The sequence below is a fragment of the Cavia porcellus genome, unplaced genomic scaffold (assembly GCF_034190915.1).
Source record: "Cavia porcellus strain 051 isolate PalLab524CR breed Dunkin Hartley unplaced genomic scaffold, mCavPor4.1 scaffold_14, whole genome shotgun sequence".
In the NCBI taxonomy this organism is placed as follows: Eukaryota; Metazoa; Chordata; class Mammalia; order Rodentia; family Caviidae; genus Cavia; species Cavia porcellus.
The window spans coordinates 76,684,257-76,708,833 of NW_026947497.1; the positions used below are offsets into that span (position 1 = coordinate 76,684,257).

The 24,577-nt window shown below is 50.0% G+C and overlaps 2 protein-coding genes across 3 annotated transcripts in view; one reads left to right on the forward strand and one right to left on the reverse strand.

Moving 5' to 3' along the window:
• Pcyt1a (phosphate cytidylyltransferase 1A, choline) overlaps nucleotides 1-13,636 on the forward strand; it is a 45,956-nt gene extending 32,320 nt beyond the window's left edge. For both annotated transcript variants that reach the window (XM_003477110.5, XM_013160342.3), the window contains 6 exons: nucleotides 3,001-3,117; nucleotides 3,810-3,961; nucleotides 5,672-5,750; nucleotides 6,160-6,302; nucleotides 8,512-8,700; nucleotides 9,746-13,636. In XM_003477110.5, the coding sequence (XP_003477158.1) occupies nucleotides 3,001-3,117; nucleotides 3,810-3,961; nucleotides 5,672-5,750; nucleotides 6,160-6,302; nucleotides 8,512-8,700; nucleotides 9,746-9,952 (887 nt within the window). In that variant the 3' untranslated portion in view covers nucleotides 9,953-13,636. The remainder of the gene's footprint in view (nucleotides 1-3,000; nucleotides 3,118-3,809; nucleotides 3,962-5,671; nucleotides 5,751-6,159; nucleotides 6,303-8,511; nucleotides 8,701-9,745) is intronic.
• Nucleotides 13,637-14,074: 438 nt separating this feature from the next.
• On the reverse strand, nucleotides 14,075-23,685 carry Slc51a (solute carrier family 51 member A). Its single transcript, XM_003476969.5, has 9 exons — nucleotides 23,461-23,685; nucleotides 22,546-22,640; nucleotides 18,709-18,863; nucleotides 17,933-18,006; nucleotides 17,429-17,587; nucleotides 17,064-17,175; nucleotides 16,657-16,803; nucleotides 14,774-14,879; nucleotides 14,075-14,408 (listed from the first exon to the last, which is right to left on the reverse strand). The coding sequence occupies exons 1-9, from the start codon at nucleotides 23,496-23,498 to the stop codon at nucleotides 14,275-14,277; spliced, it is 1,020 nt and encodes a 339-aa protein (XP_003477017.1). The 5' UTR covers nucleotides 23,499-23,685; the 3' UTR covers nucleotides 14,075-14,274.
• Nucleotides 23,686-24,577: the final 892 nt, after the last annotated feature.

Sequence of the window (24,577 nt, forward strand, 5' to 3'; positions counted from 1 at the left end):
GTAACTCAGATAAGAAAAGCAGATTATCTGCTTTATAATCTCTTCACTGTATACATGAAAAAAAGCCCCACAGAAACCTAAGTGAAGGCTGCCCTACAATAAAAGAGAAAATTAACGACCAAACTGGAGCTAAAAGCTAGATCTTTCCATGTTTGAGTCCCTAGAGTGGTGCTGTTCTTTCTAGCTGACATTAGCTGACACAATAGTGTCAGTTAGTGAAGTTACTATATTTTAGGTTGGACAGAGTTGCAAATTAGCCTATAAGGTCTGCTGGTCTAATTTGACCTCTTGCTTTTCTCTTTCGTGTCCTTCTGTCCTGCATTAAATAGTGGACTGTATTCATGCCAGCGCTGGACAAGGCACAAACCAGTACTGCACCTACCCACGCCACAGTGAATGAACCCAGGAACTGCTGGGGAAGGGGAGGGTGTGCTCCTACCAAGATGTCTCTAGGGAAGTTTGTGGGCCTCAGAAGGGGAATTTGCAGAATCTAGGACAAAATTCCCTATCCAGAAAAAAACAAAAACAAAAACATGAGATCAGTTTTAGAAATCTTTTGGAAAACAAAAAAAAATTGTTTTGACTCAAAGGAAGAGAAGGAATCTGAAGGGTAGTGTTCAGGCCAGATTGTTTCCATGATAGGTATCTAGGACATAGATCAAAAGAGACAGTAAATTAAAGCCCAGGTTGGCTCTGCCTGAAGGAAGTCATCTAGTTACTTCTTCAGCAGTAGGGCAGCTGCCTAATTTGTAACCCAGTCAGGACAGTTTTACGAGTGACAGGGGCTTGTTCTTAGGAGTATGCTGAGACAGCAGTTGCCCATCAAGGGCTGTGCTTTCTTGGTCAGTGGCTGCTGTTGAAAGCAAACCCAACTGTAGCATTCGCTGCAGACTATTCAATAGTGCCCCCTCCTGGCCACAAGGAGACTATTCCAGTTGGGTCTACCAGAGACTATGGGTTAAATCTGAGGCAGTTAGATTCCCAGAGGAAGAGGGCAGGAGACATGACAGGACTGGGGTTGGTGCTACAAAAGGCTCAGTGATGCTCTTCATGTAGTTGGACAGACAAGCTGCACTGGCAGCAGCGTCCAGTGCTCTCGCCACTGTCCAGCAATGTATTCCTGAGCCAGACTTCCCCTGACAGCAAGAAAGAAAAGTGTGACAGAAGGCTCTTAATTTCTATATCCTGTCCTTCGTCTTTCAGGTTCAAGTACAGTGAGGCCATAGCCTCTCCGTACTTGCTTGGGAAAACGGAAGTATGTTGGTTCATGATTTCTAGGGTATAGAAGAAGGTTACATCTCTCAGATTTTGCTTTGTTTTGCTTTGTCTTAAAGGCATAAAGAGGTGAAGGTTGCAGGGGGAGGAAGCTGTTGGGAAGCTTGAGCTAGAATCTTCCTGCCTCTTAAACCCATTAAAGGGCAGATGCAGCTCAGTGGGAGGCTGCATGCAGAGCATGCTTGAGGCTCTAGTTTCACTGCCAGCATCAGAGGAAAACATTATTTCCATTTCAAAAACTTATTTCCTTATTATAAAATCTGGACACCTCTATGTTTGACCTTTGGAAAGTACAGCAAGGACATGGGATATAGTGTCTTCCATAGCCACTCAGCACTGACCCTTTTCCAGGGTACCAGGAGCACCAGTTTCTCATCAGTATCTTAGAAATCTAGGTTTACATATCTTCCCACATTGCAGTGGATGTGTGATGTTACTTTTCCACTGAAATTTAGGCTGTTTCCAGACCTCTGCTATTACAAACAGTACTGCTATGGATAATGCACGTTTACAAATAGGTTGGAATAGCTGAACCAAAGGTACAAACATTTGTCTTTTGATAAATACTACTTCATTTCTCTTAAAAGTTACTGATGTTTCTGTCAACAACATATGATATAGCCATTTCTTTTCTTTTCTTTCTTTCTTTCTTTTTCTTTTTTTTTTTTTTTTTTTTTGTCTTTTTCATTTTTATCGGTACCGGGGATCGAACTCACGACCGCCTGCTTGCAAGGCAGGTGCTTATGCTGCTGAGCTAAACCCCTAGCCCCTGATATAGCCATTTCAAGTGGCATGTTTATGGATACATCTGAAAAGTTGAAAATCCAATAATCATTTCCTGCTCCTTGGTCCACAGCCCTTAAATGGGGATGGGGCTGTGACATGCTTGCCCACAGTGATGGACGGACTTCTGCTGCACAGTGAGATAGCTTGTCTTTCAGTCACACAGTGGAAAGAAGTGTGACTCCTTGGCCCCTGAAGCCTGATGACAGTTGTGTCCCTTTCATTTTCAGCATGCTTATTTGGCTTCAGAAGTAGTCTTAAAATCTAAGAGATAATCTCCTGACTTCTGGTTCATAAGCCACTATCTCCAAAGATAAAAATTGATAGCAAGAACTTTTTCAATACTTACTATGTCATCCTATACTGAAAAACTGTAATATCATGCTTACCACAAAGGAGAAATGCTGCAAGACACTCAGCACAGAGCAGGTATTGCAGGTGACTCTGGGCCTGGAAAAGTGCGCTGATGAGTGCTCTCTTTAGCTGCTCAGCCTTCCTCTGACCCTTATTCTCTGGGCAGTTTCGCGAGATCTCTTTTCAAGCTTTAGTTATTAGTAGTCAAGGCAGCCTGGAAATGAGACAGCACGGCACCAGAGCAGAGTGTGATTAGATTCTGTGCAAGCACAATGGAAGGCTCAGAAACTGAAGGTGAAATGCTGAGGGTTGGGCCTGACAGCCACTGAGCCCTCTTCCTTTTCCTCTAAAGTATCAGCTGTATCTGCTAGAGGCCGGCTACAGAGAGTAAGTGGAGCTGTCATGGGGGTCTGTGCTCAAGGATGTCTGTGATGCAACCCCAACTTCCCCCACTTAGGGTGACTACCCAGAGAACCCCTGAGGAGAAATGTGTGCAGCAGAGGAAATGTCACAAGAGCTGCGTTCACTTTGTTAACTATGAGGTAGCGAATAAATGTGTGTGATGATTATTTCTTCCATTTGAATTAGGTGAGCGACCTGTGCGAGTTTATGCAGATGGAATATTTGACTTGTTTCACTCTGGTCACGCCCGGGCTCTGATGCAAGCAAAGAACCTCTTCCCGAATACATACCTCATTGTGGGAGGTAGGAAAAGATCCCAGCTCTCTATCCCTCCTTTCGACGTGACCTTAGTATACTGGCCCTTTTTTCCATTTTTTTGTTTGTTTATTTGTTTTTCTAGACAGAGTCTCGCTGTGTCATTCAGGCTGGCTCGAATTCACTATTTAGCCCAGGCTGGCCTTGAACTCATGGGGATCCTCCTGCCTCAGCTTCCCGAGTGCTGGGATTACAAGTGTACCTTGTTTCCATTTTTAAATGATGGCATTGGTACCACCTCCTTCCAGGAAGTCTGTGGAGTGCTCCAACCTCAGCCTGGGTTGCGGAGCTGCGAACTTACTGACCCAACATGTGGCACTGAACTCTCAATACACTGAAGTACGAAGGTCTGCCAAGCAGATGTCCTGCTGTGCTCTGGACCAGTTTTATAAAAAGGGGAAACATTTTTAAAAACATTGATCGATGCAAAAACACATACCAGGTTCCTTCCAAAGTCAGAGATCTTAGTCCCTGCCGTACCTGCTCTTCTCCAAGGTGTGAACACACTCCACTTAGTGCTGCTGCTCCTGGAGGAGGGGCTGGGGTCAGAAGTGTTGGCACTGGGCTAATCCCAGTCTTTATCTGAGTCGTGGGTCTAGAAGAGGTGTGGGGAGGTTGGAGGCTGAAGAGCATGAAGCGAAGGGGACCTGGGCTTACCCCTTTTCCTGTGGTGACCCCAGTCTGCAGTGACGAGCTAACGCACAACTTCAAAGGCTTCACGGTGATGAACGAGAACGAGCGCTACGACGCAGTGCAGCACTGCCGCTACGTGGACGAGGTGGTGAGGAACGCGCCCTGGACCCTGACCCCCGAGTTCCTCGCAGAGCACCGGGTAAGAGCGTGGCCTGCGTGCCCCTCCCATGTCTCCATGCCCCTCAGCTCACATGATTGCGGGCACTCCGGCTTCTTGATCACTAGCCCGCTCTCTGGGAGCTTTACCGAGGCCCTGGCATAGTATTACTAAGAGTGTTAGTCATGGCTGACATCTGTGGAACCCAGTGGTTTACAAGCACTTGCACAGTGCTTGCGCCCCATGGCAATCTTGTGTGATCCTTATTATTTCCACTTTCCCCGGGAGGATTGAGACCCAGAGAGCCCAAAGAGCCTGCTGCAGTTTCTGCCGTCAGCAGACCTGGAACGATGGCTGCCGTACCCATTAGCCCACCAGTTCTTCTGGGTACCATAGCCCAGCCATGTGCTCAAGAAGTCCACATTCTGGAAAACAGAATGGATTAACATAACTTCCATTGCCTTAAATTTTGTTTCAGGGCTTTGATTTGGGGCTAGAAATTGTGCAGGGTCAGAAATCAGGGATGTTTCTCACAGTTATTCAGTAGTGAGTTGTTATTGTATAGCTCCTTACCTCCTTGGAGTTCCCCTCACATTAAAATAACATTTCTTACAAAAGATGAGGAGGATAGAGGGGTTGGGGGAAGACCCCCCAGCTTGCTGGCTATCTCCAGGGCTGTGTGGAACTTGCAGGAGAATTGTTTAAGGAGGAAAGAGACAACAAAGTGGCCCAAGAGCTCCTAAAGCAGTGCCTGGTCCTTCTGTCTATTGTAACTGTAGGATTAGGACAGACCCTCTTTAGTTCTCTAGCTTTTCTGCATCAACACTTAGCTGCCAGTGGCACATGGGCTGAGGAGCAAGGTTGTTCCCAGCAGTACACACTGCCAGAAAGTCTGAGACAAAGGACCCCAACTTCCCTTTTCTCCTGGAAGCTGTGTATCTCACCCTGTGCTTTGCTGTGCTGCCCATGGATCCAGACAGGGTGTTCATGGATATCTGTGGTATTAGCTGGATTTTTAGACATGCTTCACACTGCACGGGCCCTGGAAGTTAGCTGCATTGCTTATGTCATGTGATTACATGAGCACGTGAGAGGCCATGACCTCTTCAGGAAGCAATCCATAAGCAAGGGGTAGCAGATCTCTCAAAGATCATTGATGCCCAGGGCCATTAATCCCCTCCTGAGTTTGCAAAGCATATTGACAGTACCCTGAGATCCTGGGGCCTAAACGGGCTTTTATAGCAGTGGCTTTTATACTGCATTTTGAGGTAGTACAGATATATCTCTTCCAGGAAGAGGGCTGGTGATTGCTATTTTTATATTCCATCTCTTCTCACGAACTGAGAGAGAAGCCCGTTACCACAGAAGTGACCTCTTTTTCATACTTTTAGAAGCCTTTAGTTGACCAGTCCTCATTGGCCAGGGAGGATAGGGAGATTTCCCTAGGCTGTCCCCGCTGACTAGCTAACCAGAAAACCCTCCTGCCTGCCGTGTTGCCACAGCATGGTTCGGGTGCACAGGAGGGAAGCAGCATCCTAACAAACCAGGTGGAATACCTAGAGATGTGCGGCCTCTCTGTGGCTTCTGATCCACAAATAATTGGGTGAGTGGACCATTGGAACTTATCAGCATAGAGAGAAGTAGAGAAAAAGTCCTGGCCCACACCTGATCTTCTTCTGGCCCTGAGAACATTTCTGAGGTCTTTCTGAATGGCGGTTATCCTGGGTCTAAGTGACATCTTCTTGTTCTCAGATTGATTTTGTAGCTCACGATGACATCCCTTACTCTTCTGCTGGGAGCGACGATGTCTATAGGCACATCAAGGAGGCAGGTGAGCACGGTGTCCTGGGAAGCCCCAGAGATGTGGCCACACTGGTAGTTCATAGAGGACAATGTCACTGAGAACCCTGACATCAACTTTCAGGTCACACTTTGGTGAAAGTAAAGATGTATACAGTACTGACACCCTCCAATCCTTGGTCTGAATGTCTGATTTTGATGTCTGTCTTAAGGTCAGAAATATCTCCCCAGGCCACGTTTTCCTTAATCTGGGGCTGTGTCCCTCCTCCTGGTCTCACCCCTGGTCTCTCTGTGCGCCTGCTGTTTGCCAGTACTTGCTAGGCTTGGCTCAGAAGCCACAGGGTCTGCACGTAGCATAGGAAGGAGTTCTGCTCCCATTTCTCCACCTCTGCCAGTGCCCACAGAGTGTCATGGTGTCTTTCTGTGTGTTCTGGAGCCAGGCATGTTCGCACCGACACAGAGGACAGAAGGCATCTCCACGTCAGACATCATCACCCGAATTGTCCGGGACTACGATGTGTATGCCAGGCGCAACCTGCAGCGGGGCTACACGGCCAAGGAGCTCAACGTCAGCTTCATCAACGTGAGTTCCACCCTGCCCCACAGCTGGCTGGCTTGAGGGGACACTGACCTCCTCCCAGCCTGAGCTGAGAGTTTGTGAGTTGCTGTCACTGTCATTTCTCGAAGCTCATGCAGCCCGCTCTACAGCTCCCACCTGGCTAAGCTCTTCACAAGAGAATTAAGCAGAGGCAGAACATAAACAGGCAGCTTCTGGGACTGGGGATTTAGCTCAGCAGCATAAGGCCTGCCTTTCAAGGGCATGGACATGAGTTCAATACCCGGTACCGCTTTAAAAAAAATAAAAACAGGCAGCTTCTGCCTTAATGATCTGGTAGCAGCATACTTGGTCATAGGACAGACGACCGAGTATATGAAAAAGGACACGTGATTTAATAGTGCATTATGAGGTGGGCGTGGTGGCACACTCCTGTAATTCCAGCACTTGGGAGGCTAAGACAGGAGGATCACTGTGAGTTCAAAGTCAGCCTGGGCTACATTGTGAGACCCTGTTTCAAAAAACCAGAAACAAAGAAAACAGAACAAAAATATACATTATTTATCTCAACACATTTAAAACAATAGCTCATGACTTTCTTTTAATGTTTTCTTTTTTTGGAATGCTGTTTTGAAGATCCTATGAAAGCTATGGATCTGTGACATACATTTTGCATGCAATTTCTCCACATGGACCCACACTTTAAATTTTAACTTGTGAAAGCTTAAGTTTATCTTAGCTTACTATTACTGGTTAGAAATACAGCATATTTTATCTATAAATTGTGCCACAGCAAAGTTGATTTAAAAGAGAAGAAAGCTATTCTCTATACGTTCTCCATAGCTGTGAGCCTCCCCAGCTGTGTGAATCATGCAGTGAAGTGAAATGGTTTCATCTGAATAGGATTTTTCTCTGCAAATAAACCTAGCAGTTAAGGAATTCATCTGCTTCAGTCTTGTTTCCCCCGTAAGACTAAGGTGTTTGAGCACCCTCAATACAGACAGAGTTTTTGCAGGTGGAAAGGAGAACAGGGAGTGCAGAGAGTTACAGTGTGTCCGCGTCCACTGGCAGCTGCCCAGGAGGAATCCAGTCAGCATGTACTGTAAAAACAGGCAACACAAACTCTTTTTAAAAACTGGAAGTCTTAAACGTACTTCCTTATTTATTTCCTCCTTTTCTTCCTCCTCTCCTCTTCTCCATCTTCTTCGTCCCTCCTTCTCCTCCTCCTCTTCCTGCTTCCCTCTGCCCACTTTTTCTCCTAGGTTCTTGCACAACGAAGCATGTACTTTATTCCCTGAATTACACCCCAACTTCTCCTCTTGTGTTTTCTTTTCACATTTATTTACCTATATGTACATGTTTGTAGTACATGATGTTTACCTTCCCTGTGTGGAGCTGGATCTCTCTCTCTCTCTCCTTTTTTAAGACATGGTCTCACTGTGTAGCTCAGGCTGGTCCTGAACACAACTGTGTTAACTCACAGTGACCCACCTCCCTCAGTCCAACTACAGGCATTCACCACCACACCCAGCCTGTCCTTTTCTTATGACCTGGAAATTACGAGTTTTCATAAACACCCCCCAAACACTCACACACAAGAGAGTTCATCTTATTTTTCCTTATCTTTAGGAAGGTTGGTAGGACCAGAGAGTATTGTCTTCATTTTGCAAATGAGTAAATGGACCCTCAGACACTAAAAATAAAACACAGCCCATCAGAAATAAAATAAACCAGCAGTAGGAAAACAGCCAGTACAGTAAATTAATAAAGATCTGGTACTCGTAGTTCCACTCTATTATGAGGGGCCTCTTCTTGCTGCCTGAACATCTCCATCCTGAAGAGGTTTGGATTATGTTGGTTTTGTCTTAAAACCTGACTTCAGGGGGCTGGGGATTTAGCTCAGCGGCATAAGGACCTGCCTTGCAAGCAGGCAGTCGTGAGTTCGATCCTCGGTACCGATAAAAACTAAAAAGACAAAAAAAAAAAAAACAAAAAAAAAACCTGACTTCATGTGGCCTTGTGCCTGCCAGTCACTGGGCAAACACATTTGTGCGTACAGTGTTGGTCCAGACCTCAGCTTCTCTGTTAGTGGGCTGAATGAGATGAATGCCGAACAGATTAAAGCAAAGCAAAATTATAAGCACTGGAAAGAGTGTCAGTGGCCATTTTCTCTCTCTCTTTTGGTAGGGAAGGTCAGATAGGTATTATTTCTCATAGTTATCACCTCTTCACCCAGGAGAAGAAATACCACCTGCAGGAGCGGGTTGACAAAGTCAAGAAGAAAGTAAAAGATGTGGAGGAAAAGTCCAAAGAATTTGTTCAGAAGGTGGAGGAAAAAAGCATTGACCTCATCCAGAAGTGGGAGGAGAAGTCCCGAGAATTCATTGGCAATTTCCTGGAAATGTTCGGTCCAGAAGGAGCACTGGTATGGTTCTTTCCCACTGGACAACTGAGGGAAATTCAGGGAAATTCAGGGAACCTCTGTGCTGAGGAAAGAATCACAGAATGCCTAAGTAGAAAGGCACACCGACATTAAGAAGCTACCTAACCTGTTCCCCTGTATGTGGGAGAACCATTCTGAGTACCCCCAAACGTTCTTTCAAAACCTTCCTGAAAGAAGTTACACATTTTCCTAAATAATCTTGCCAGCCTTTTTCCAACCTTACAGTCTGGTGACAGGATAAACTAGTAGCTTTTTCCATCGTACTTCTCCACAGTATGGTTTCGATGGAAAGAAAGGAGAGAATAAAGAACAGTGAAAAAAGCTGCCTTCGCTGCAGAGCCACTGTGGGATCCCAGGGGGGTGGGTCCCAGGCAGATCAGGTACGATCAGACCGTGGAGGTGTTGGCTATGGAATCTGTTTTTGGGGGAAGAATGTGGGATTTCATTTTCAGGGAACTAGAAAACTGGGTTAGCCAGGTATGGTGGCACATGTCTATAATCCTTGCACTCAGAAGGCTGAGGCCGTGAGCTCAAGGCCAGCCTGAAGTTAGGGAGACTTTGCCTCAAAAAAACAAAAACCAAAACAAAACAACAAAACCTGGCTAGAACCCGTTTCATCTGAAGTAGTTCCTTTGCGTTTTATCTGATGACTGTGGCTGCAGGTGGGAACCCCGGTGGCTGTGGGAGCAGGTGGGAAAGTAAATGGCACAGCATAACACTCTGCAGCAGTGGGATGTTAGTGCCACTGAAGGTGCTAAATGGTTTGCCATCGCTAGTGTAGAGCATTTTCCAGAGGAATCACTGAGAATCATAGCTGCGTTCCTCTGGTGGACTGGGCATGGCAGGGACTGGGACTTCAGCGCTGTAGAAGAGTTCCACTAGCAGCCTGAGGGCTGGGTCCCATCCCCAGCCCTGGCAACACAGAAACAGGAATCACAGGAGCACATGCTCTTTGAAGTCTCAGGTGTCCTGTGGTGACTTAGCTGGTCCTGAGGTGTCTGCTAACTTTTCCTTTTGGTCTCCCCAGAAACACATGCTGAAAGAGGGCAAAGGCCGGATGCTGCAGGCCATCAGCCCCAAGCAGAGCCCCAGCAGCAGCCCGACCCGGGAGCGCTCCCCCTCCCCCACCTTCCGCTGGCCCTTCTCCGGCAAGACGTCCCCCCCTTCCTCCCCAGCGGCTCTGTGTAGGCACAAGGCAGTGGCCTATGACATCAGTGAGGATGAAGAAGACTAACTTCCATCCTTTCCTCTGCTTCCCTACCCTGTCACCTTCAGAAGCTCTGTTGAGTTCACATTGTGATCCTAACACTAAGCCTAAGGACAGCTACAAAGGAAAGAACTTGGGGGCAAGAGGACCTAGGAATGGGGAACCAAACAGTCCACCCTTAAGCCACATCTGTCACCACACCAAGGAGGCCGGCTGCACCTTAGAAAAGCCTGTCTGCATTCCCCACCCCTGCCCCAAGGACTTTGCTTCACTGGTTCTGTTCATATGTTCTTGACAGGGAAATTGTCATTTTTATTAATTTTTTAAAAATAGTCTTTCAAATATAGTAAGTAGGACTAACTTTCTGCCCCTGAGGAGTGGGCAGGAGGAGGAGGCAGTGTCATACCCAGAGGCCTTTTCTTCCTCACACACTGTAGTGTCTGCCTCCACCCTGAAGCCCGAGCCCTGCTGAAGGGTGCTTCAGGGACGGTGTCATCTCGTGTCCTTAGAAACAGCCAAGAGTAACTCTGGCTGTGCTGCTGTTGGCGTGACCGTGGGAAGAGGACCTGAGCCAAACTTTTCCTACTCCCTGGGGAGTTTCTTGTTGACCCAGTGGGGTCCACGAAGATGCTGACGGGACGGATCCGGATCCGGACTGCGCGGCCTGAGCCGCAGCCTTCTCTTCTGTGTTCGTCTTCTCAGAACATTCTGTTGCCCAGTTATGTGGGAGCTCTTGTCAGTCTCTCTCCTGCAACCTGCCCTTAAAGGAAGGGACACTTTGCGGGTTATGGCGACCGGAAAGGGGAATGAGACAGAATCAATCCTGCACAAAGTCCCTTTAGATTCATCTGCTGGGAGTCTGGCTCTGGCCTCGCCACCACTTTCAGTGCCGTTAGCTTCTGGCAGTGTCACAGCTCAGACTTGGTCCCTTTATCCCTGTCGCTCATAGACACACAGAGTTTTGAGGTCAGATTAGAGGATCTCTTTCCATCTGAGGGCTGTGCCACAGGGCCCCAGTATGGACTCCTGTGCAGAGCGTGCAGCAGGCTTCCCTTCCCACCTGTGCTGCCACGCAGTCCCCTCCCTGCTTAGCTGCCCACCAGGAGCTCAGCATTTGAATTTCAGTCAAGAATGCCGATGCTTGCAAGGCACTTGGAATTGAGCTACTCTTGATTTCGAATCTCTCAGTATCCTGTCACCTCAGGCATGTGACTATCCAACATTGTATCAATGGACTGTAGAAAGTGTTCATGTCCAAGCTCCATCCCCTGTCACTCATAAATACCCCTTGCATCGGTAAATTTCCATGTTTTCAGCAAAGCAAACCACATTTTCTCTTTCACAGCCCCTGTGCTAGGACTGTGAGGATCTCAGAGCCCCCTCCCCGATGCTTTCTGGTCAGGCTGCTCTCCACCTTTGAAGCACGACTACCTAGGCTTAACTCAGAAGGCTAGGTGGGTGGCAGCTGGCAGAGGGCAGGGAATGGAACCGCCTTTCTAACTTGTCTCCTGAAGCATCCTTCATTTGGTCCGGTCTGGTTGCACCAGCCTTGGCCTAGAACCCGTCTCTGGAACAGCAGAAGTCAGTGCCTTTAACTGGGCATAGTGGCTCACACCTGTAATCCTAACAATGGAGAAAGAGACAGGAGGCGCATTGCAAGTTCTAGACCAGCCTGGGCTACAAACTGAGCCCAAGGCCAGCCTGAACTGCATCTCAAGACCCTGTCTCAAAAAGACCAAAAATAAAAAATAAAAAAGTCAATGTCTTCCCACGTACACAGCTTTGTATCCGCTGGTGTTCTAACTTTTCTGCTCCAGTGTTCCCTCTTAGGAATGCTGCCTGCTTCTCTCTGCCTTATTATTCCTGGGACTGAGAGCCAATGAAGTCGCTGACGAAACTTGCCTAAGGTTTGTTCTGGGCTCGCTCGTGCCACCTGGCTGCACCGTTGTGGAGGGAGCGACTCCTATAACCTGGTGGGTCTTTCTTTCCGCCCTGGTGCTCCAGTGCTGCCTGGCCTGCTTGTCTGCTCTTGGGCAGACCCTACGCTTGGCTCAGGGCCTTTAGGCTGACACAGTATGCGGCAGGGCTGGGGCTGGCTGGTGCATGTGTCCCCAGGAGGCTCCCTGCCCTTTGCCTGTCTTAGCTTCTCAATGTGGTACCTTCTTAGATGAACTCAGGCTGAAAGCAGAAGCTTTCACAGTGCAGTGGGTCAGGTGCTTTAGGGCAGTTTGTGCTGTGAGAATGATGCCCTCCCCTGAAGGTCATCTGTGCCCAGATAAGTGAGGACAGAGGTCTGTACCCTTTGGCCAGTGATTGTTTACATGTGAACGTTTGAAGCTGGAAGCTGCCACTTGGATGGGCCCCGCATTGCCGAGAGGCCGAGCCTTGGAAGCCACTCAGCCTTGGAGCCTCAGGTCACAGGACAGGAAGAGGCTGAAGATGGAGCCCTGGTGCTGGCACTGAGGAGGGGCCATCTCAGCGGTGACCTTTTCACACCCTGTACACAGGAGCACTGACGAACAGAGACTGAAACTTTAGAAAACAGACTGCTCACTCTGCTGCCTTGCTAAAGCCAAAGACCCTTTGCAGAAGCATGGTGAAAAGGTTGAGGATGTGAGGAGGTTAAAAATCCTAAAGGCAGCTGGGTATGGTGGCACTACCTGGAGTCCAGACCACAGGAGGCTGAAGCAGGAGGAGCATCATGAGGTTTAGGTCAGCCTCAATTACATAGACCCTATCTCAAGCCAAAAAAAATTCTAAAGGAGAGGACAAAATGTGAAGGAGATTGACTAAATTTGATTCTTGCTGATCATTTAGCAGCACCTGATTGATGGTGGCCCAGAGGTTGGTCAGGCAGTGCTAGGATGGCTCCAGTGTGTCAAAACTGTTTATCAATTACTGTCACTGGTGGGCACCTTTCTTCCTGGAGTTCATTGCCTTTTTCATCCTGTTCCATATTCCTCAAATCAATTCCATTTGCTGCTTTCCTTCCATTTCTAAAAGCCATAGCTTCGAGATTTGCTGTTGTCATATACTCACCAGAAGTGAACCAATACAGGGAAAGACATTTTTTTAAAGACTCCCTTCACAGTGTTTTACAGGCTAGTGGTGTTTTCAAGGCTTACCAATGTAATTATTTTTAAAGATTCTATTTTTGGCTCTTCTTGTTTTTTCTCATAGATTGTCATGGGCTCAAGAGTTGTCCCTAACCTCTATTTTTCCAAATAAGCAGAACTGTTCCTGGGAATTATATCATTAAATATCAATTGTCTTAGAAGAAAGATTTTTCTGTCTGCCAAAGTATTATGTTAACACCCAGAGTAGGGATTACACAGGATGACTCTGAGTGCATCCCTGTTTGGGGAGGCACTGACTATCAAATACCGGGAGGGCCTGGGTGAGTGTCTTGTGTGAAGGACCCTGCCCTCGAGGACACCAGTGTCAGAAGGAACCACCCGGGCACAGAGCTTGCCTGCCCCCAGGACAAGGCTGCAGGAACTTTGTCTCTGGTGGGTTCAAGAAAGTGTTGTTGGGGGACTGGGGATTTAGCTCAGCGGCATAAGCACCTGCTTGCAAGCAGGCGGTCAGTCATGAGTTCGATCCCCGGTACCGTTAAAAAAAAAAAAAAGTTTTTCCCATCTGTGATTCATTTGTTCAGTTATTTTGGCTTTTGTCACTTAGCCAAATAAAGGCACTGTGCTTCCACCTAGAGTCTTGGTTCCTGTGTTCTGTGCACGTGTATGTGTGTTCTGGCAGCTTTCCTTGAACTTGCAGTTCCTCTGCATTCACATCCTGATTTCTCTCCTCAGAACTAGCAGCAGGACCATATTATTAGACCCTTTTTTTTGCAGCTGGGTACACAAACTTGCAAAGCTAGTGGTTCCTGAAAGCAACCTCTGGCCCTCCCGGCCTGTCGTCATCAGTGCCCTAGTGACATGTTTGTAAGGGACACTGTGTGTGTCTTCCCCAAGCCTGTCTTCTTCCGGACCCTGAGTGAATGTGGTTTGGCCCAGCCAGAGTCTCCAGCTCCTACACTTCATACCACTGTCTGCTTCCCTCCTTCCACTTTGGGAAAGCAGTGACCTTTCAACCAACAAGCTGACAGGGCTGCTTGGGGACACCCACAGAAGCGGCATGCTCAGACTCTCAGACTTTGTCCCGTTTGTTTATTACAAAGTTTAAAATATCTTCCTGGGCAAGATCCAAAATAATTCCATCATCACAGTCTACCTTCCTATCTCCAGTCAATGGTTCTTGCCCGCTGGCCGCCAACGCCGTTGGTTGGGGCCAAGGAACTGTGGAACCTCGCATCCCGCAAGCACAGCAGCTCTGCACCATCCGGGCACCTCTCAGGCCACCGAGCTTGAGTCCAGCTCTGTGCAGCAGGTTCCATGCCCGGCCTTGTGGTCTTTTATTCGGTAGTACCTCCGTGTCAGCACCGTCAGCAGGAACATCTCAGGGACGAGGAAGTGGCAGTTCATCACTGAGAGAGGCGTGGGACAGGTCATGTGCCAGGCCATTGATGATACAGCCCCCTAGCAGTCTTGGCCACTGCGGCCAGCAGTGGTTCCTCTGTGCATCCCCATCTCCAAATGGCAGCAGATTTGCGGTGGAGTGAGAATCAGAATGTGGCTCCCTGCCCGCTGTGACCTGAGGTCAGTGTGGAGCCGTGCTTCCTAGGTGTATTCAGTCAGCTCCACCTGCTTCCCAGCCATCGCCTTCCCTCTGCAGGGAAGCCCTGCTTGGACCTCTTAGGCCCTACCTGACTCTGAGGACAGAGTTCAGGTCAGCCTGTTCCAAGGCCCGCTCCTCTGCCCCACCCTTGCCTCGGCCACAGACAGTGCTCACCCTGAGACCTGGTCTTGGAGGAGTAGGGAGGCGAGCAGGCAATCTGGCCACCATTGGCCAGGATGGAGAAGATGGCAGGCTGCAGCACAGTCAGGATGAGCATCATCTGCAGAATGAGGGAGACACTGCTGACCCTTGTCCCATGCTTCTGTCAGCCCACCCTGCAGCTTGTGGGATTACAGGGGGCTGGGATTCACACTTGATTGCAAATGTGTGGAGCTTAATATGTGGGCAGATTACAGACTTCTACCCAATATGTTACGAGAGTTGCTGGCAAGAAGCTGCTCCTACTCAACCATGGCCACCTTTGGGTGAGAAAAGCAAAGTGACTGGAGAAGAGACAGTCCATCTGGTCCAGGCCCTGACACATGGGCAGTTTTGTGATAACTCTTTGAAAACTGCCCTGCCAGGGGCCTGAGGGAAGGAGCAGCAGGCAGTTCATAATTTAGCAGGTGCAGACTTCCAGTTGGGGAAGACAAAGGAGCCCTCAACACAGATAGTGGTGATGAGTGCACACCGGTGTGAATATCCTCACTGCCACCCGACTGAACGCTTAAAACCATGGAGATGGCAAATTCTACAGTTATTTCACTACAGTGAGAGAAGATGAGCCAAGCATGGTAGTACATGCAGGAAATCACAGCATTCAGAAGGCTGAGATAGGAGGATCCCCATAAGTTTGAGGCCAACCTGGACTACACAGTGAATTGGTCAGGCTGAACTACATCATGAGACTGTCTCAAAACAAAAGACAAAAGCTGAAGACGGACAATGTGCTAGAAACTCACACCTGGGCGGCACCTGTGTAGGGCAGTGAGCGCATGTGTGAAGTCTGCTAAGCACACGGTGGTCAGGACGTTAGGCCTGAGAGTACGAGGTGCAAAGGGAGAGAAAGGGGTCGTGTCACTGTGCTCGGTGGAAAGGTCATCTTAGGGTAGAAGTGTAATGCCTAGGAGGCAGATGCGTGCGCCTTTGGTGGAATTTTCCCAAGAGGTGCAAAGGTGATGGACGAGGCAGTGTAATGAGAAGGAGCATCGTGGGCCCAGAGCTGGAACTGAGCTCACATTCTGGCCCTGGCCCTCATCTGCCTGTGAATGAGCCTCAGCGCATCTCTGGATCTGTTTCTCTCCCCCTCAACAGGGTAATGACTCCCACAACAATCATGGACATTTACAAAAATATATACCAAGTGCCTGGTGTCGCACAGGACAGTTCCTAACTGTGACTGTGGTAGTGTTAATGTTGGTGGTGTTAAGGAATTACAGAACTTGTGGCAGTAATAGGTAAAAAAAAAAAATGTTTGTTACTGTACACATTTTGAGCTGAACTGTACCCTGAAATGAGAGGTCAAGTTCTGTCCCTATTTAGACACAGACGTAATTAGTTGAGACTGAATTTACCATCTTAGTGGTTTTGAGTATTTTGGAATGGGATGGCCCCTCAGCCAGCAGGACTGGTGTCATAAAAGTAGAAGAGACAGACGCATGAGGGCAGCATCATGTGACTGTGGAGGCAGGGATGGAGTAAAGAGCAGCCACCACGGGACTGCACGGCTGGTGCCACCAGGAGGCGGGAGAGCAAGGCAGGACTCTCCCTCAGGCTTGTGAGGCACATGGCCCTGTACATGCTTTGATGCTGGATTTCTGGCCTCCTCTGTTGCTGGTCATCTGGTTTGTGCTATTTTGTTGTGGCAGCCCTAGAAACTGAAATATCATAGAAGGCCAAGAAGAAAGGAGAAGGGCAGAGATCATTTTGCCACTTTCCCAGGAAACCACAGTTTAGGGGAAGCTTGTCAGTCCTGCTTGACCCCTTGTTTTTGCCTCCTTGCCCCCGTTGACAGCAGTTTTGTTAGCAAACAGCTTTCCTTCCAGTGGTGTAGTTACCTGGAACAGAGAGAATTTAGCTCTCATGTTCTGCTCACTCAGGTGCAGCTTGGCCTGCCGGAAGAGGATGGCCAGGGCCCAGAGAGCCAGCAAGGTGGATACGCCCAGGGAACTGTTGATCCAGAGCGCAGTGCTCTTCTCGGAAATCTGGGGGCAGTGCAGGGGCAGTCAGGGAGCGAGCAGGCCCCGCTGACCTCACACTTCTCTCCTGTCTTGCGGGAAATGACCAGAAGGCCACAAAGCACTGGCGGGATTCCAGCCTTGTCTCTTCCTTGGAGTTCCTGGGCCTCGACTTTTCCACAGCCTCCTTGTCCCTGGGCTCCAGGGCTGCTGGTACCCACTGTCCCTTCGGGAGCCCAAAGGTACCCAGCAGTCTTGGCCTTTACCCCCCATCCCTTCAGGCTTACATCTGCTGGGTTGTAGATGCCATCGGGGATGAGGAAGAGGCCGACCAGGGCCATTGAGATCCTGAGGAAGCAGTACTGGAAGGGGCCCACCATCAGCAGCTGCAGCTTCTTCCTGAGGGGCGAGGGCTGCACATGGGCCCACACGCCCAGCCCAGGACGCCTCCCTGCTCCCCGGAGCCCTCACAGACCTCACAGCTCCATGGATGGGGCAGGAAACCGGGTAACCTTGCCCCTGTCCCCTCCGCCCAGCACCTGCCTTGGGTGGAACCAAGGAGCAATGACCTCCAGTCCATCGTCCCAGTGGGCAGAGCCATCTCCCTGGGTGTGGCTTCCTCTCCCCACTCCCACCCCCAGCTTTGCCTCACCTGGTGAGCTGCAAAGGGGGGCAGCAGGGGCAGCAGCAGCAGCAGGGCCCTGTGTGCGTCTGCATCGGGGTGTCCTTCAGCGTCTTCAGCACCATTTCCTTCCCCCCGAAACCTTCCACCATGATCAGCATGAGCAGGTAAAAGCACAGTGAGCAGTACCTGGGGCGGGGAGAGCAGGTCGCAGGTCCTGGGGGTGGGGGTGGGGGTGGGGCAGCTGAGGGAGCACCCCTTGGCCACCCTGGAGGAGAAGAGATTGGCGGGGTTGGAGGAGGTGGTCTAGTCTGTGAGCCAAGGGAAGAGAGAGAGAGGACTGGGGTAGAAGGAAGTTTGGGCTGTGGGTACAAAGAGGTGGCAGGAACATGGCCTAATAAGACAGGCCTTGGGCAGAACCGGAAGTTGAGGAGCCTGGGGTCAGCACAGGCGGAGGGCAAATTCGTGCTCAGCAGGACTAGGGGCCCGGAGGAGAAGCGGGGCAGCCAGAGACGGGGCGAGGCCGACACTCACGCCACGACGGACATGTCCACAAGGGTGAGCGAGCGAGGGATCCAGAGGCCGAAGCAGCACAACACCGACACCACCTGCATGTGGAGGAGCGGCCGCTTGGAGCCAGGGGCGGCGAGCGAGGAGCGGAGGCCGCCAGGGGGCGCCCTCCCGAGCAGCGGCCACAGCTTGGCTGGGTGCCCGGCCGGTGCCTAGCACCTGCGAGGCCAGCTGCGTCCCAGACCACAATACACAGTAACAACCAGAGGTTGCAGCCGGAAAAGTAAACGAGGAAACAAGCAAGCCAGGTGATGGTTATAGGAAAAAGTCGTTTCTTCATGTACTGTGCCACTCCTGTCCTACAGGGTGTTTTGTTTTGTTGTTGAGATGAGGGTCTCACTGTATAGTCCAGGCTGGCCTTAAACTCACCATGTAGCCCAGGCTGGCCTTGAACTCTGGGTGAGCTTCCTGCCTCAGCCTCCTGAGCGCTCAAATTGTCCACGTGTGCCCCAGTCTGCCTGCTCTATAGAAAGCGACTGCCGCCTTTTGCAGCGCTGCAGCGGCAGGGAGCGGGAGGGGCCAAGCCTCTGGGCTGAGCAGGTTCTCCAGCAGGTTCTCACAGCCTTGGATTTGGAGCTGCCTGCTGGCCGCCTCATTCCCAACCTCCTCCCTGACATTTCTGCGCCCTCGGCCCAGGTGGTTGTGGCAGGCCAACCTGGCAGACACAGTGTGGGGCATTTAGAGGCATTTGCAAGGCGGTCCTGCCTCCTTCCAGCCCCGGGGGCAGCTCTGGGCCTCACCGTGGGTGCAGAGCTCATCCACAGCAGAGTCCTGCGCTTGATGGTACAGCCTGTGTTCCTGTGCAGGTAGATGGCATTCTCCAGGAAGATGCCCACCGAGCCCAGGGCCAGGAGGGTCATGATGACTGTCAGGGATATTTCCAAGGGGCCCAGGACTGGAGTGGGAGGAGGTAGAAGCCAGTGAGTGGAGCCTGGAACCCAGATGTCCCTGCAGGCTATGTGACTTCAAAAAACTGGTTCCATGCCTTTCTCACAAAGGACTTTCAGAAGCCAGGCCTCATGGCACATGCCTGTCCCATAATTCCAGGACTCAGGAGGCTGAGGCAGGAGGATTGCCATGAATTCAAGGTCTGCCTGGGCTCCACAGTGAGTTCAAGGCCAGCCTGGACTATATGGCGAGACCTTGTCCCAAAAAAACACAAAAATAAAATGATCATAGACATACATATAAAACCTACCATACATCAAAATAATTCCAGATGTAGTAAAGAGCTGTCTTTGAAAATCAAATAGGGAAATTGGAAAAAAAGAATTGTATGTTCACTGAAACACTGGAGAGGGAAAACCCATTGAAGCACCAGAGTAATCCTGAAGTTTACAAAGAGCAGTCAAATTCAATACCAAAAGTTCCAATTCCTAAATGTTGCTTTAAAAATTGACAATAAAAATAGGAGGATTTTGCAGAGAAATCTGTAAATAATATTAACCTAGGGACTGAGGATTTAGCTCTGTGGCTCAAGTGCTTGCCTGGTAAGTGCAAGGTCATTAGTTCCAACCTGGTACCAAAATAATATAATAATAATAACCTAGCTCAAAGTACATGAGTGCAGTGAGAGAAAGTAAAATAATGTATTCTTTTTAGACCAAGTGTGGTGGTGCACTCTTGTAATCCCAATATTCAGGAGGCTGAGGCAGGAAGATCATTGCAAATTTAAGACCATCTGGATACAAAAGTGAGCCCAAGGCCAGCCTGAACCACATAGTGAGACAAGGTCTAAAAAAGAAAGAAAGAAAAGAAAAGGGGCTGGGAATTTAGCTCAGCGGCATAAGTGCCTGCCTTGCAAGTGTGTGGTTGTGAGTTCGATCCCCAGTACTGATAAAAAGGAAAAAGACAAAAAAACATGCCCAATGAGACAGGAAATATTAAATAAATCACCCAATAAAGTAGTATATAAGCATGAAAAATATAAGCATACCATAAAAAAACCTTTGCCACAAATATGTAATAGTTTTTTTTTTGTTTTTTTTTTTTTTTTTTGTACCTGGGATTGAACTCACAACTACGCACTTCCAAGGCAGGTGCTTATGCCGCTGAGCTAAATCCCTGGCCCCAGGTAATAGTTTTTAAAAATTTTTTTGTAACAATATTTAAAAAATATTAGCAGGCTCATGCATATTTGTTCATTTGATTTATGACAAAGGTGTTCACAAAAGTTTGGCAGTGTTTTTAAAACTAAACCTTTACCCACCCTGTGACACAGCAACTGCATTCCCAGCTGTGTGCCTCATAGAATCAAGTAGATAAAATCCCCGCAGGAATGGCCCCCAAGGCGTAATACAGCCTGGTCACCCAAGGAGTAGCCTGCAAGCTCCCCAAGGAAAGTACAGGCAAGTGCACGATGGTGCACTCCACGGAGAAGTCTCACGCAGTGATGAGAAAGAAAAATCACATAGACGTAGCACAACAGACACCCGAAGAGACCAGGCGACAGCTGAAAGGAGCCAGGGCCTGTACTTCCACGTTCTCTTCAAGTTGGGGGTGTGGAAGTTGGTCCATGCGGTGGTGGATGGTCCATCCTGGGCCAGGGGATGCCAGAGAGGGCTACAAGAAACTCTGCTGCTGCTCAAAGGATTTATATCTTCATCTGTGTGATGGTTTATAGATTTTTTATAGGCAAAAATTAAATTGTACACTAAAGATCATTGTCTACTGTTGTAAGTAATATGTGGCAATAAAGTTATTAGACAAAGCTGAACGCAAAATTAATACAATGATGCTTAAAGGGTTTGATTGGAGAGAAAGGGACAGAAAGCTAAAAGACATAATAGGCCACTGTCTTTATTATTTCTTTTTCTTTGAGACAGGGTCTTGTGATATAGTTCAGGCTGGCCTTGAACTCACTTGGTATCCCAGGCTGGCCTTAACTCGTGGTGATCCTCCTGTCTCAGCCTCCCAAGTACTGCAATTACAAGTGTGTGCCACCACACTCCACTAACACGTCCATTCTTGCACATTTGTTTCCTGGAGGCTTAGTATAGGCCGTGACCAGGTGTGGTGGTGCCTGCCTGTAATCCCAGCACTCAGGAAGCTGAGACTGGAGGGTCACTGTGAGTCTGAGTTCAGGGCCAGCCTGAACTACTTAGCAAGGTGCTGTCACAAAATGATGACAACAGCAAAAATCAGAATAGCTCTTTTCTGAACAGTGACTTAAGAAATAATGATTTAAGAAACCGTGGCAGTCACAAATGAGGCGAGGCGTTTCACTGCGCCCTCCGTCCTCCGCTTCCCTTCCTGAGTCGCGGCCGGCCGGCCCATCCTGTGTCCTCCTCTGCACTCCCAGCTCCCAGCCCCTCTCTGGTCCGCCTTCCTCTCTCCCTTCCTGCTGGGCCAGGCCTCCTCTCCCTGTGGCAGGGGGCAATGACCTCTCACTGACCTCCCCTTTTCTCCAGGCCCCACCACCCAGGTTACTGATTAATGTCCCCCTGCGCTGCCCAGCCCAGCCCAGCCGCCTCCACCCACCGGAGGATAAAGTACAAGTACACCACCACCTTGAACCTGGCCAGACCTAGCTCCTCTGTGTCTTGTTTTGTCACTGTCACTGCCCCTGCAGTGCCTGCACAGGCTTGCCAACCCTGGGCCCCACCTGCCAGACCTAGAATGGTCCCCTAGTCTGATCACGCTTGGGGCTTCCTGTTGCACAATTTTATGCAAAGCAATGGGAGAGCTATTTCACTGTCAGGCGAAGTTACTTTTTCTTGTTGTGGGGGACGGATGGCCCTGGGTGCCATAGGAGACCCAGCAGCCTCTTAGCACACCAGGTGCTAGTGGCAACGTGTGGTGTGGCAACTCAGACTGTCACCTGATGTTGCCCAATGTCCCTTGGACTGAGAGACACCAGTCACCTGTGGAGCAGGGGACACCAGAGCTGGGTAGAGCAGCCCCTGGTGGCACCAACTGGCAGCTCAGGGGACCTGGCAGGTGGCAGCATGCACGTGGCCCGGGGCGGCCACGCCCACGCCCCATGTACCTGACAGCACCTCACCTGAGGGGCTCTAGCAGGCGCAGGTGGTGCCCCAGTGGGAAACAGGCAGCCCTGCTCCGTAGCTCAGAGGCTGGGGTCCAGGAGCAGGGAAATGTGCACGCGAGGCATTTGCTAGCAACACAGCGCCTGCGGTCTTTCTCTGTGCAGAGAATGAACTGAGTCCCATGTTATGCCTTTCACTTTGAAGGGCAACTCTGCCACAAGGTGGCCAAGTCATTGCTCACAACAGCCACTGCTGTGGGATGCTGTGGGCCCTTTCCCAGCAGGGTGTGTTTTGGATTTTGGTTGGTTTGTTTGAGACAGGCTCTGGCTATGTGGTTCAGGCTGGCCTTGAATTCAAGGTAATCCTCCTGCTTCAGCCTCCAGAGTGCTGGGAATATAGGCCAGACAACCCTGGCGGACTTGAATCATTTGGGGAGTTGACTTTAGCCAAGACAGATGGAAGGCCAGCTGCCCCCAGGCTTGGGGACACTATTCCCCAGTTCCCAGCTGTCCTGACTTCCATGTGGGGCGCACAGCTCCTCCTTTCCCCTCCTCCTAGGGACCCTCCCTGCTATCGGGTGGGGAGACTCACCTTGCAGGAGCTGGGCTGCTGTAAGAGCATATGAGAAGCAGGCAGTTGGGACACTGTAGTTGGTTCTCAGCACTTCCAGGAGCTCCGCTGTGTACCTGGAGAGATGGGACCTGAGTTCCAAATCATGGGACTGCGAAGTTGGTGACTGAATCCAGGCCTCTGCACTAGGATACATCCACAGCTCTTATTTTGAAGCAGGCTTTCACTAAGTCACTAAACAACCCAACCTGGGCTTGAACTAGAGAGCCTCCTGCCTCAGCCTCCTGCGTGCTGGCATTATAGGCATGTGCCACTACACCCAGCTGGGTCCTGCTTCTTAGGGTGGAGAACCAAGCCAGGCAGGAGTATAAGATGAGCTGCCAGTTGCTGGGCAAGCCTGGGTACAGTATTTAAAGAACTCCCATTTTACCACCTCAGGGCAGAGCCATGAGCTGGCCAAACAGAAGGATAGAGGTCCCAGGAAAGAGTTGCCCTGCACACAAGGGATGGCCCTGATGGCCCTGATGGCCAGGGCTCTGTGAGATTCTTGGAACCCTTCTACAGACTTTTCTTTAGGATTTTTCTTCTTTTTTTGACAGGGTCTCACCATGTAGCCTAGACTGGCTTCAGATTCACAGTGATCCTCCTGCCTCAGTCTCCCCAGTGCTGGGATTACAGGCTTGCACCACCACGCCTGGCTTTTCTGGGATTTTTCTCTTCCTAGCCTGTACGGCACAGCCAAAGTCTCAAGGGGGTCCCAGGCTAGTCCATGCCAGGTTCCCTGAAGGTCCATGGCACTGCTGGTCCACTCTGCCTGGTCTCTTCTGAGTGCTGAGAGCCAAAGGATAGAGAGACAGGGAGGGACAGCCTAGTGTGATAGGGGCCACTGTTGCTTAGCAACGGGCTGCCCACATAGGGCCTCCTGCCCTCACTTACCTGGGGTCAAGTTGTAGCTGAGTCCTGCCTGGTTCCATCTTCTGCTGTCTCTCAGGCAGGAAGGGTGGGTGTGTGGGGGCACTGAGGGGTGGCTCCCGCCGGGTTCTGCAGGCTGCTGGTCTTTTCTGGAGGACCAAGCTGGGGCAGGATCAGTGACAGATCGTCTCCTCTGGCCCTCTCCCTTCTTGGGCCTCCTGAGTCAACCTGTGTCTTTAGAGTTCACACTGGAGGAATTTGATCTTCAGGGCGCCTAGTGCTGGCTCCTCCCCGTCCTCAGGCGTGATCCCTGCAGCCTCTCTGGGATGAAGGCCTTGGACACCTGGCCCCAGCCCACCCCCTTCTGCATCCTCTTTCACAGACCCAAGACAGCTCCTCCTGCCCGGCCAGTCAGGGACAAAGTCCCCCTCCACCCCACACATCTGATCAGGAGGACACCCCTGGAGGGGGAGGCTGGTCCCAGGCCTGGCTGCCCCTGCTGCCATGGGCTGCAGTGCAGAGGGAAGACCCTGCCCTGCCTGCTGGGTGGGTGATATACTGAGTTCAAGCCAGTTTACACTACAAAATGAGACCCTGTCTAAAAGACGACCAAACAAACAAAAAAATGTCTTCAACGCTCCAGAGCCTGACCTGTCTATACCCCATGGCCTGTAACCTGGTTTCCTAAACTCACTTGCCCCCAGTTTCCTTATCACTCAAATGAAAATGAAGATGTGTGTCCTTTAAGAGCGTGGTTGTGGTGGGGGATAAGGAGCATGCTATACTTCCCATAGCACCCGGGACTGTGTGGCTAAGTAGGCATGAGCTGGACATGATGGTGCACACCCGGAATACCAGCGCTCTGGTGAGAAAACCTGCTGAGGGCAGGAGAATCTCTGTGAGTTCGAGGTCAGCCTGGGATACACAGTGAGACCCTGCCTTGCTGTGACTATTACTCTGTCAGTTAAACAGCTAACACCTAAGGAGCACTTGGTATGTGCCAGGCTCCTGCTGGGAACCGAGGGGTAAGAGACGCTGGTCCCAGCAATCAAGTAGTTCATAACACAGAACTTGGCAGTTTTTAAAAAATCTGTCAGGGCTGGGGATTTAGCGCAGCGGCATAAGCGCCTGCCTCGCAAGC

Excerpts from the sequence above, each read along its gene's own strand:
- Slc51a (XM_003476969.5), bottom strand. The coding sequence starts at position 23,498 with ATGGAACCAGGCAGGACTCAGCTACAACTTGACCCCAG. Across the intron at positions 17,588-17,932 it reads GTGGACATGTCCGTCGTGGC|GTACTGCTCACTGTGCTTTT; the intron begins GTGAGTGTCGGC and ends TCCCCGCCCCAG. Across the intron at positions 16,804-17,063 it reads GCATCTACAACCCAGCAGAT|ATTTCCGAGAAGAGCACTGC; the intron begins GTAAGCCTGAAG and ends CACTGCCCCCAG.